Source organism: Ptychodera flava, chromosome 1 (assembly GCF_041260155.1).
Source record: "Ptychodera flava strain L36383 chromosome 1, AS_Pfla_20210202, whole genome shotgun sequence".
Classification (NCBI taxonomy): Eukaryota; Metazoa; Hemichordata; class Enteropneusta; family Ptychoderidae; genus Ptychodera; species Ptychodera flava.
In genome coordinates this window covers 7,052,231-7,065,517 of record NC_091928.1, presented here as the reverse complement: position 1 = coordinate 7,065,517, position 13,287 = coordinate 7,052,231, and the positions used below count along the sequence as shown (strand labels likewise).

The window sequence follows — 13,287 nt, the reverse complement described above, 5'->3', positions numbered from 1 at the left end:
AAGGCAGTTTTTCTCTTGCTTTTTAAATACAACATGTAATATTCTGCCTACTATTCTTAGAGGATAATTGTGATTTTATTGCCTTCAGCAGAAGACTTTATGCTGATTTTGGTTTCATGGCCTTTTACTTTAGTAGGAAGACTTTCTGCAATGTACTGTAAAAATGTACATTTACAATGTTGCTTTACTGTAATCCATAGCCCAGCCACTTTTTTGGTTGCACGTTTTTGGACATAGATGTTACGTATACTGATAGGCTTTTTCTATGTTATGAAAATTAAATATTAAATAAATCCATGAATGGTATGGTAAAGGTTTTAATTTTGTTTGTTTTTTAGTCAAAAGTTAGAATATATATATATATATATATATATATATATATATATATATATATATATATATATATATATATATATATATATATTCTTGACCGCGGGCCATCCGGGTACATTTACTTGCAGGTTCTCACGTCATTTTGCGTCACAGCGCCATGAAAACAAATAACCGAAGTTCAGATTTTTCAACCATCAAACCAATATCAAAGTTTCAATATACATAAATGACATAAATTTTAGTTCTGCTTTTTTTCCACACAATTTCTGTATCCTTCGCTCTCCTGTATCGTCTGAACTCTCATTCACCTCACTTGTATGCGTTTCACCTACTGACCTTACTCCGCGGTCGAGAATATGTATATATACAATAAACATACATCATGTGTAGGTATCTTGCTATAAGTTAGTATTTGTATGTGTGTATATCTATATGTATATTAGTGTGTGTATTTGAGCATGGATATTTGTTGAGAGATATTTTCCATCTAAATGATATAGAGATATATTTGTGATGTCCATTAAACTGTAATATGAGTTCACAACTGTACCATTCTATAGGTAACCAATCTCTCCATGAAAATCATGTTCAATAAATAAAACCCAGCCCTGCAGAGCACCACATCACGACATTACCATACTCATATTACTTTGACTGCTATTAATAGCATTTTACAGTGGCTAAAAATAAAGCAATGGGATATAAAAATAGCTTGTGTAAATGTTAAAAGTTTGCAATCAGCATGCATGGAAAATCGAGATCGTTAGAAGCAACTAACATTAAAAATAATTTCAACCTATCAGCAAACGACATACAGTCTGCAACCGTCATTGCATGGAGGGCCATACACAAAACAACTTTCACAGAGTGGAAATGTTTTAAAAACTATTTTCATATTATGGCATCATGTGTCCTGTTATTCACATATAATTTGTTTTTATTCTAGTATAAATAATGGTCGTAGATTAAGTCACTCACCCAAGAAAGAGACTCCTAATGTGTGCTTTCTGAGGGCCAGAAGTTCACAAGAATAAGCAGTGAGTGACCCCTGTTGAGGTCAATCCATATTTCTTATGACAGTGTCCGCTGCACCTGGGGAAATAGTGTGTACTTACCGTCTATGTTGTTCTGATTGGGTTGACTTGGCGTTGGTGTCACCGTTTGGCTTTCTGACAACCAAATTTGGAGTCCAATTAGAAGGATAAAGGTCGGTAGGGCCTTTATCCTCCACACTTTGCGTTGATCCGTTGCCATACCGCTCACCTGACAACTGTAAACTGTTCCGGTATCGTTACACTTCGGCGATTACCTTTTGAAAAATCATGGTGAAATCTGCCGAATTTTGGCAGTTTCTGCTTACTAGTTTGTTCTTAGTACTCCCTACATGCCTAAAGGCTGTATTAAAATCCAAAATGATCCTTTGATGAGAGGGTAGATTGCGTAAAATAACGTAAATAGAAGAATACGATATTCAAACTGATCGCCTATGCATGGAACCTTCAGCAATTTGACCTGTTGATTGAAATTTAAATATGGCTTCCTAATATGGGCATATTGCACACTATAAACAGGGTGGCAGCCGGCAGGTGGTATACAGCCTTCAAATTACCTGCCCATAATTCCTAATTTATCATTATGTAAGAGTGAAATATACAAAGTAGTGGTCCCAATCTTTGTAGAATGTTAGCTCAAAAGGATTATTTGTATTTTTAAAATGTTTACCTGTACTTGAGCGGACATGAGTACGTCTCTGTTTATTCTCCTCCCTCCCCTAAATAGTATATCCCAGGATAAAGAAGGATCTTGGGAGAGATTTTAACATGGCGGCGTACATTCATACATGTTTGTCACTAGATTCTCCATAAAGTCGTCTATCTTAGTTTTTCCACCGAATTGCTTCCACGACAGTTGGAGACTTATTTTGTCAGCAGTTCATAAAGACTTGAGCAGGTAGGTTTTCAGAGCTTCCAATACATTTCACAGGCATATAGAAGAAGTGTTATGATTTTGACAGAGATTCGGTGTACGACGCGACGATACTTCACTGTCAACATACATGCATTGCCTACACTATAAACAATGGCATTCATTCAGTCTACCACTTCCTCATTCACGCGTGCTGCGGTCCTTTGTTCAGGACCCATCACTCTGTGTTACTCAAAAAGTGACGGAAAGTAACTGCAGTTTCTTGGAAAAAGCGTGTTTAACGTACTCGTATGGAAACTGTTTGCTGTCTTCCTGTAATTTTGGTTCTGTTTATTGGTGATTTCTTTTGTTGAAGGCTGAAGCTGGTCAGGCAACGAGTGCGACTCGCAGGTGCATAAAATGCCCATGTCACATACCCATTTTCGAAAAGAAGCCTTTATACTTAGTTCCAACTTCCAGATGACATTGGTATCGATAGTGTAACCATTTCTTTAGTAAGAGGCATCGCTCTCAAAGGGGGGAAACTTCACCTATCCGTTTGAGATATTGGGAGAAAACTTGTACTTTACCGTCATCACTTTCGGGGTTATATTTTTAAGGGGTTAATTAATGAATTACGAAGTTGTGGATACAAAAGACACATGTACCGATTTATTACAAAACTGCTACAAACAAAAGGCTCTGACATACAAAGACCTCTTGGGTCAGGCCTGACCACGTTGACAAGGCAGAAATTTAATAATATTCTGTCGTTGCAAATGGAATTTTGCACTTCCATCCACATATTTATACAGTCGACTAAGGTTTTGCTATGTTGTCGAGAAGGCCGCTCATATCTGATAAAAGAGGTGACTAAACTATGGAGGGGCCCTGTTCAGGGTGTAATGTGAGAACAGACTTCCCCATAAAGACCAAAGAAAGATGGAAACTTTTTGTGCAGGCAGGATAAGAAACACCCCACGATACAGCAGCTGTCCCATTTTGAATTTAACAGAACATCGATAACCCTTACAAGTGGAATTTAGAAGACCATTCAGCTGCATGTAGCATATCCCCCTCTACAGAGTCAACAGTCTATGATTGTATGTGATACATACCAAGTCATTCATGACTCAAGGAGAGGGCTTCCTTGTGTTCGTGATTCAAAGATGATCATCATGCCTGTGAAATAAAATGTATAATTCTACTTTCCTGAGTATCTTGTGGTATATTAGATGTCCACACAGTGAAGTGTTTTAACTCATTCATACTAGTCCAGCTACAAAACCAAAAACATCTATGCGCCACAAAATGTTTCACGGGATTGAACTTGTACGTTGTACAAGCACAAGTACTCTTTTCTGTATTTGTATCAACTTGTTTATCATGGTGGATTGTTAGATTCAGTTGAGGTGTACCCTAGTCCTTATTTTTCATAATGCACGAGTTTATTCATTCAGAATATCATTTTCTGAAACAAATATGTAATAGTCATTACAATGAAAAGAAACTTACGAAAAACCCTTTGTTCATGTATCACAACCTGTATAAGTCATAAAAAGAGACAGAGGTCCTATTAAAACAGTGTTGTGTTTTTTGACACAGCAGGATTTTATGAGTTGTTGTTGATCTGTGTTTGTGAAAGATAATTACCTTTGAATTGTAAGTCGATTGCAAATGCTGCTTGTATTTTATTCTGAGTATCACACCTGAGGGTTGAGCCTCTCTTTGGTCAAAGGGAATGCTTTAGTAACCTTAGTGGCACATCATAACTTTTGTCAAACACACAGACTGACTCTGGTACTGAATAGTTGCATATATCATAGTACATGCATATCTATCACTCCATTTCTTCAGAACCTCACTCTACCAAATGGTGTACATGTAGCTTACAGGAGGGTTACTAAACGTATTTGCACAACCACAAAAGCTTCATTTGAATGAGGCACAGGGAGAGGTACATTGAATTGGAGGTTTTGTAAAACATTACCCACATTCTTGACATGCAGCCATTGGCCTTTGTACCTGGATTTTGTGTGAATACTGAAATCACGTGCAAGGCCTTCAAGGTTATATTTGTAAAAAGTCACGCTGATGTGAATGGCTTGTTTTGTAGGGAATTGATGATCAAATCTTGACCACAATGAAAGCAAATGATAACATGTGTCTAAGTAACAAAGTCATTAATGTGTCCACTATGCAAAGAGTAAGCCATGACCAACTGACCTGTGACTATTGTTAGGTGAATTAGGCAGGAACCAGACATTCATAGATTTTTGCGAGGTTAGCAAGAAAATAAAGATATACTATAATACAGTGCATTAGGACAATCAACTGAAAAAAGAACGTTGTGTTCATGTGCAAATTTTCCACTATGCTGTCTTCCGGCAGATAACTACCTTCTGTAGCTTACCTATAAATGGCCACTGATGATACAAAAGGGATAGTGTTTCTTTTTCCCAAAGAATGGGGTCCAGCCCATGTGGACAATTACGCCCAGACATAATTACAGTGTGTGTGTGGACGGGGAAAAAATCACAATCTACTGAACAGTAAATTGTAATTTGGTACTTTCCTTTCATGAGTTTGATATGTCATTTGGCGAAGCACGCTGCTTGAACAATAGAGGTTGCTGAATCTAGCTCCATGCTCAGACAAAACTGTACAGTATAACATGATAACATATTTGAAGTATGAAAGGAAAATTATTCCCACATTTAGTGAGGTCTTTCTTCAAGCAGTTACTTTATAATCACTGAATAATTAATTATTTGCATTAAAAGTCACAAAACCGATGTATTCACCAAATTTCCAAATTACTGCTCCCTGTTTACAGAGTGGTGTTTGCTTTTGAGTTTTGTGCACACAGCTGTGCTGTGTCTGATCTGCTAAAGAGGTTTAATCCTCCAGAGTTGACTCAACTTTTACAAAGATTGCTTAGTATATAAAGTGTGTGACCCTTATCTGTCCTGCCATTACCTTGTGCAAGTAGGTGAAAGGTCAGGAGCTCCAGCAACTGTATCTGGTATCAGTCTCATATGAGAATTTCAATTCAGTTGTCAGATAATGTTTACTGTAATACCTTTAAAGCTATATATTTCATTAAAAATTAGTTGAATGTCGGCTTTATTGAAGGTTGTAGTACAGGCAGGTTGTTGCTGTGAGGTACATGTATGTCTGGCCAATATAGCATGGGAAAATAAAACCACACAGAACAGAGAATAGTGGGAAGCTGATAGTGTAGACAAGTGTTTATGTACATTGTATAGTCTGTTATGAATGTGTATAGTATCTAGTGTGAAAGGTAGTATCAAATTTTAGTGTGTGTCACCATGGTTAGAGGGAAATAGAAACTTGATTTTTTGCCAAGTCATCTCATAAATTACAGTTTGTCATATGGCATCAACACAGGTCCAATAATCAGTAACATTCAAGGTAAAAAAAAATAATTTACCAGGTCCAAAAACAAATAGAAAATGAAAATAGCTATAGTGTCATCTTGAACAACTGCTTAGTGGCCCTTAGGCAGTGGCGCGATGTAGTAAGCATACAGTTTTAATGAAATTAAAATGTGGAAATGTACATACAGTAAAACTACTACACTGTTGTTAATTAATGTGTAAAGTAGGGCTTATCAGCTTGCTGCAGGGGTTGTTCGTAAGAATAAAATTGCCGTCAATTGTTTTGGTTACTCTTTTTTCAGATATGTCTGATAACTCTAAGGACTTTGTTTGTGAAATGTTCCCCACATCTGTGTCATCCACATAACAGACTTTTGTTCATGAGAGTGTTTCTATATCTGTACTAGACTTGGTTCAAGTCTGTGATTTGTGAATGTTTGAGTGGAGTGAACGCAATGATTTGTATTCTGCTTTCATGTGAAACGCGCGCGTGAGTGGACGCGATGAGTGGAGTGAACGCTATACAGCGGAGTTTCACCCGGAATCACAGACTTGGCTTTTTTGCACGATCTGCGTTGCTATAAATTATTCATGAGATGACGTTTTCTTTACTCATATATTATTCATAAGATGACATCACTAAATTTTACACATTGGGAGGAGTTACCAATTGACCCAAACGAGACGTGCATAAAACTCACATGGCGTTGTTGACAAAATGTCGAGTGCGATCACTCCCACAAAAGTCAGCACAACCTCTGTTGTATCACCGAAAACGCGTGAAAATATCTGTGTTGTTTGTGGGGCCCATGTTGCAAAATGCGAAAATCGTCGCCGGTTATTCAAGGATGGAAAAAGACACCGTCTTTACAGTTGTAGCCTGTTCTCTTACGTGCCCAAAGCGATGGAAATCAAAACAATGTGGGGCGACTTCGTATGTCAGATTTTCCGCTACCGGTTGGTGCGCAGACGAACACATCTTTTCCCTCAATGTAACTCTCAACAAGCTTTCTTTGGTAATCTCGCATGATTAGCGATGGTCGACCGATCAGTTGTAAAACGCGGTTGATGTACGAACTTGATGCCATTATTCGCCCAGATATAAAACGTACTCGATGTCTAGCTTTGCACGGAGATGACAACAAACTTTTTAATGCATGCAGAGGTTTATTAGCATGCGTTCTTCTTATTGGCCAGAATAACGGCGGGGGCTGTCAATCATTTTGTATTTGCTTACGTCACTGTGCACACAGTCCGTCTCACCGCCTGTACTTTGCAAGAAGTCCAAGTCGGTGAATCCGGCAGAAACTAACTCACTACTGCGCAGACTCAAACGTGACGCATTCAATCGCTGGGAAAACCTGGCGTGAGCTGCCAATTCCGGATAGGTTGTACGAAATAGGAGAGACACAAGAGAAACTATTATAAATGCTTTTATTTTTTTAAATTAATTAACCGACTTGAACCAAGTCTATATCTGTACAGGAAGTGACTTTCTAATATTTTAAGATGATATACATCTACCATTGATTTGCATAGTAGGTCATTAACCTTGTTTGTGAAAAACCATTAGGTCGTTTCCTTAGTGTGAAAACCTCAGTACTATAGGACTGTTTGCACTTAATTCTGAATGGAAGGTGGAAAGGAAATACTGGTTTTAGTAGTGTAAACTGTTTACCATATGGTGTAAGTTTTCAGTGTGAAAATTGCTTGGTACATAATGTTACTGACCTTAGACCATTTAGGAAAGATTGGTTACAGTACAGTACATCCATCCTCGCTGACATGAGTTACTTCAATTGATATCCTAAACTTACAGGGTACAGCATTTGTACTTAGGAAGGGTGGTCAGTCAGGTACAGTACTACAATTGGTTTTTGTCTTCCAAGGATCAATGACATGTATATTCTTTTCAGATAATGGAGGGCATGCATAGTGTCTTCCACACATATTGCTCAAGAGTGCCCATAACTTATCTTCTTCAAAAACCAGCAAAGCCTGAAAAAAAATAATTTCTTTTTTTTCATACATGTACATGTTTTATTTTGACAACCCCTTATCAAGGTATAATAATAATGTTCTGTTCCAACAACAACAGTACTTCTGCGGTTGTGATAGCAGAACTTGAGAAGGTTCTCTTAGCAGAAGGAATGGAAATATTTATAACTTTACACCTCAAGATATTTTTTATGGCCTGTTGAACCCAGTTTGATGTAATTATCTATAAATTGTTCAGCAGTATTATACCTGTTCTGTATGCAAACCTGAGGTTTTAAATCAGTTAATAATGGTGGTATTTGGTCAATCTTTCCTGTAGGTAAATTGGATTACATATTCAATAAGTAGAAAACTAACAGGTTTCCCTCTACACTGACTACTGTGATTGGCTGATTTATTAGTTTACCTTTAATATTTCACTTGTGTCAGCTGGACTGTTCATCATTAATTTACAACATATGTCGTTTATTCAAAAGAAATGGTAACTATTGGCAGTATGTTCAGCTATGCTGTAATTGTTGATAGTGTTTTGCTGGAAAACAAATATTTTCCACTTCTCCCCAAGGTACTACTATATTTTTTCTTGAAACTAAAATGTTAGCCTTGTAGACAAATGTAAAATACTGTATGCAATATTAATTCAGGCAATTGAATTCTAGTCTGGAATAATATTCAGTAGTCAACATTATCAGTATTTAACATTACATACCTGCAGGCTGTGTTAAAGTTGAAGACTAGGTAACTCTAGATGATTTTAGAAGTAGAACAGGAAACTTGCATGTTATCTTACAGATAGAACAGAATAGAAGACATTGAAAAAAATCAGAAGTTACAGCAAATGCTTTATTCATGTGTATAGTTGTTACTGTTTAGCTAATTCACATGCTTCAGGAAATCAGGTGTTTTAAAAAGTTTTGTATCACAAGGTTTTCTGTTGATTGACCCACTGTACACACAAGGTGTACATGTATCTAATGTTATCTGTGTAAACTGACCAACAGGATTGTATGTACGTAAACTAAACAGTGAACATGCATTGCACAATGATAAATACAGTACACAACGAAACTTGCGTTCAGACTTGGCGGGTTTTTGACGGCGATTAGACGCGTCCTAGACGCGGCTAAGACGCGTCTAAAACACGACCCTTCCTAGTTTTGTGTTGCAATTAATGTTTCTTGTCTCTGGTTTTGGAGGAGATTCCTCTCACATAGTGCTTTAGGGCAAGGCCCTTAGCAAAACCACCAGAAAAATATCCTTATATCTGATTCTAAGAGCATTCACTCTTGTACTCAACCTTACTGGGCACAGGACTTGGACTTCTTTCAACATTATTATGGTGACCCTTGACCTCACCCACATGTGACATCAGTGGATTCTCACAACTGTTTTCCTCAGTTGAAACTTTTCCCACCCCATGCATAGATGCTTTAATGTTGTGTCAATAGCTAAGGATGGATGACTTTGTAAATTTATCTAAAACAAGTGCTAAGTGAAAGTAGATGTCATGAAGAATGACATGACGTTTGACTTCTACAAAGCCCATATCATGTTCTACTTCTAGCAGTTTGCTTGATTTTGAGCTTGCATGGAGTGATTTTAAATGACCGAAATTTAAACTAAAAACAGTTGTTCACCATTCCATGTTAAAGGATCTGTAGCTGTAAAAAAATGGTCAAAAGTTAAACTTTTGACCATTTTTTTCACAATTTTTGTTTATAATTTCAACCACATAGTTCTTCTAGCAATCCACAAAGCATGCGACGTTGAGATACAAGCGTGGAGCTTTGTCAACTCAGCATGTACACTGTACATGTACAGGGATCTCCACAGGGGTGTTTTTAGGGATGGGCTACCCCTCTGTTTTGGGAGCAATCCATTCATATGTTAATAACTGTACAAAACATATTTTCAAGACAGGGGTATGCAAATTATACATGGTTATGTAAATTGCGGTCCCTTCTTTACTCCCAACATGTAGCTGTGGAGAACACTGAAGTGTTTACATTGCATTATTATTGTTAACAAATGAGTTCTTATTCAGACTAGAATCCAACAGTGTACATGTATTTTACATGTTTAGAAGGGACCATGACAGACACTGTGTTGACAAGCTATAGTTGGTGTCTCAACATGCTCTGGGGAGTAGAACAAGAACTTGATATTGATGGTGCCTTACAAAACAAAAGTGGTGAAAAAAATCTGCTGCTGTATCTTTACTGATCAACCATGTTTCTTGATTGGGATAGGGAAAAAGATTTAGATGATTTGGTGTCAAATATTTATAAATGCTAAATGTTTTTCATTTTCTGCAAATAGAGATCAACTTTCTTTGAAAGATTGGACATTTCATGTTTAAGCATTATCTCAGGATGTGTTGTTCTGATTTTCCACTAACACAACAGAGAACTTCCAGTACATGTACATATAAAGACATTTTCTCAGTTACCCACAATGCATTGCTGTAGCTGTGTCAAACACTGTATACACACTGTATACACACCCTTAGAACAACAAAAACATACCTTGTGTTGTACAACTATTGTGCAAAAATTAGCAAATTTCCAATGCCAAAAAATGCCACTAGTACATGTAGCTGTATCTGTTAGTATGAAAATATAAGGTCAAAGTGTAACTTTCAGTAGTTTTCTATGAGCAACAACATACTGTACCCTGCCTATACCCTATGGCTAAAAAGTTCTACAAGTATAAATGTACACTTTGTAAATCCTAGCGCGCACTGCATCATGGAACCAGTAAAAGAATTATCAGTAATGTAACGTTGTATTAACACTGCATGTAGATGTTACAAGGTATTCAAACTGTTTGTACCAGAGTTATGCTTTTACTCATTCCCCTGAGCTGAGAGCATTGTGAACTTTGACCCTATTAACTTTGATTCTCTGTGAACTTTGACCCTATTAACTTTGATTCTCTGACTGGGCACATCTGTTTGCCATTTGAAATATGGAATGCATTCAAAACTTGTAGTTTGTAGTTATCACGCCAAACTGCAAAGTGCCTCTGGTCACGGCTCACATCAATTGTTGGTAAACTGTAGCTACGTGTAACTGTAGTCATGTACTACATTTTCGTAATGTTTTACTAGTTACATTTTGTCATTTCAAATTATAGTTTATACAGCTACTATAGCACAGGAAGTTACAAACTCAAGGTAGTCTTTCTCTAGATTTGTGGACTTATGAGTGAGGAAAAAAATGGCTCCTATCATGCCTGCAATATAAACCAAGTTACTTAGTGGAGAATCAGAGATGTTCAAATTGTGGGCTTTCAACACTTACTACATGGCAGAGCCGGGCCCAGGTGTTCTTTAATAGAGTTGTGGCCTTGTTCTGAAATTTATAGGTTGTTATGCACAGAAAACACTGGTTGTATTTGTATAGTCTGTCCTTTTCAAGGCCCAGCATTCTAATGGTGACCCTTATTGGTTGTTCAATGCTTGTGGTTGTTCTGTGTTTGAAATCAAGCTGCTGGAAGACCTGGTGACAAGTGTAAACAATTTCTTGGGTCTAACTTCTCAGTATTATATATATTGACAGTTCAGGAGTGAATAATCTTATGGTATTTGGTGTTTGTTTTTAGGCAGTCAGATGTTGAAGTGTGCTGTGAAATTTTAGTGAACAAAGGGATAGCACTTTGGAGGAAGTTTGAATTTCAAAAACATGAGGAAATGAAAGTAAGAACAGCGTTGTCATCAAATGCAAGACCTTGTTGAAAGTCCCTTTTAGATCTAATTATGTGTTGTCAATTTTGATTTGTTGGTTTGTATTGGCAGTGCAGTGTGACAGTTTTTTTTGTTACGGGTCGTAATGGCTAATCAGAGTTTTATTGTCATGCTACCACTGGTTTCACCATGCTATACTAATTATATACAATCCTATCTAGGGACTACAGAGCAATGATACAGGGTTTCCCAAACCATTTATCAGTGTACCCAAACCTTAACCTGTTCACCCTCAATATCCTGTAAACAGGTCCACAATCACCATTGATAACAATGGGTTTAGACCAAACCATGGTGATGAAAAGCTTAAAAAAGTACTCTGTAAAGCTCGAAGTTTTAGCATTTTAATCCTAGATTTATTGAGGCTAAAAGTTACAATTTGCCATGTAGATGGTTAAGTTTGTGTACTTGTCAAGCAAAAGAGTTGTTTTATGTCACCTGTATATGCTATTCAAATAGGCTTTGATTCTTGTTCTGAAGTACAACAAGGTATTTTGTATGGTCTTTTGATATGCACAATCGCACAAGATGTCTACTTCTGCTTTGATGGCTTGTCTTTTGGAACTAAGGAAACCAAGGAACCAAGGAAAGATTGCTTTTGAATCTGAATACTCATTAACCCTATAAATCAGGCCAAGTTATTGGGAATGAATTGATTGTTGGAGTCCAGGCCAGTAGCTACAGTAGTATTCAGGGGCCATTATCCTCCCAAGTAGGTGATAATAAAGAAGTGTCTGTACATGTCATCCAAGTCAAGTGTTCAGTACAGTAGTGTTCAGGTGGAGTTTTAGGCCAAACCATAGACCCTGGAGAGAGTTCAGGTGGAGTTTTAGGCCAAACCATAGACCCTGGAGAGAGTTCAGGTGGCGTTTTAGGCCAAACCATAGACCCTGGAGAGTGTTCAGGTGGGGTTTTAGGCCAAACCATAGACCCTGGAGGGTCTGTGGCCAAACTTAGCCCTAGTGTACTTACATTCTTGTGTAATGTCAGTTTTGAATGGGGCTGTGATTTTGTATTAGATTCATTCTTTCTCCCATGTTATTGATTTACAAGAAAGTCTTCATTCATTCATGTACATAAATGTACATGGGTGAACATGCAGTACAGTACAAATGTACAAATATATAAATGTGCAAATGTACGTTTCGCACATTGCGTGATTGATGAGAGGGAAACTGCCAACATATACCATACAATAAAATATCACCAATAGAGATAGAATCAAGAAGCTGCCATAGGAGAGATACTACATGTATCATCACTGAACAGTTTGGGAATACTGATGTCTCAATGTTTATTTGTTCAAAGCAATGAAGTGTGCTCATTGACAATATATCAAATATCCAGTTTGTGAAACACAAGAAATGATCGATATGATATGTTTTTACAAGGATTTGCAATTATGATTGAAGTATCACAGTACCCTTCACTTGAAACAGAAAAGTAACCATTTTTCGATGCTTGATGGTTGGCTCAATATCTATCTGTACTTTTATAAATGAATATGAGAGAATCAAATTTTCGGCTACAATGCTAATGTCTAGCCATTGCATCAAATTTATTTGTTTTGCCCTTTCATCTACTCACGTTTTTTTCCAAAATCCTCTAACCTAACCCTGAATTCAAATGGTTCTCCCCTCATGTGCTGGAATAAAAAATCATCTAATGCTGGAGTTCCTGAATAAATATATTCATTTGTGCAAGGTATGTCAATTAGCATTGAGTATGCAAATCACTTTATGATGAGTCACTTTCAATTGTGAATGACCATTTACCCATAGACCCTGCAGTGATCTGTGATCTGTCTGAAACCATGCAGTATGTATCATAAATTATAACCCTACACTGAGTGAGTTTTAGTTTTCAAAATAAACTTTACATGTACATGTATGAGCAGTAAACCTA

General features: G+C 37.1%; 2 protein-coding genes across 5 annotated transcripts in view; one reads left to right on the top strand and one right to left on the bottom strand.

Moving 5' to 3' along the window:
• Positions 1-1,726, bottom strand: part of LOC139129238 (uncharacterized) — a 37,483-nt gene extending 35,757 nt beyond the window's left edge. For all 3 annotated transcript variants that reach the window (XM_070694884.1, XM_070694898.1, XM_070694891.1), the window contains exon 1: positions 1,449-1,726. In XM_070694884.1, the coding sequence (XP_070550985.1) occupies positions 1,449-1,587 (139 nt within the window). In that variant the 5' untranslated portion in view covers positions 1,588-1,726. The remainder of the gene's footprint in view (positions 1-1,448) is intronic.
• A 405-nt stretch (positions 1,727-2,131) lies between these two features.
• LOC139129131 (protein polybromo-1-like) overlaps positions 2,132-13,287 on the top strand; it is a 97,337-nt gene continuing 86,181 nt past the window's right edge. For both annotated transcript variants that reach the window (XM_070694847.1, XM_070694874.1), the window contains exon 1: positions 2,132-2,283. The gene's annotated coding sequence lies outside the window, so the exon portion shown is untranslated. The remainder of the gene's footprint in view (positions 2,284-13,287) is intronic.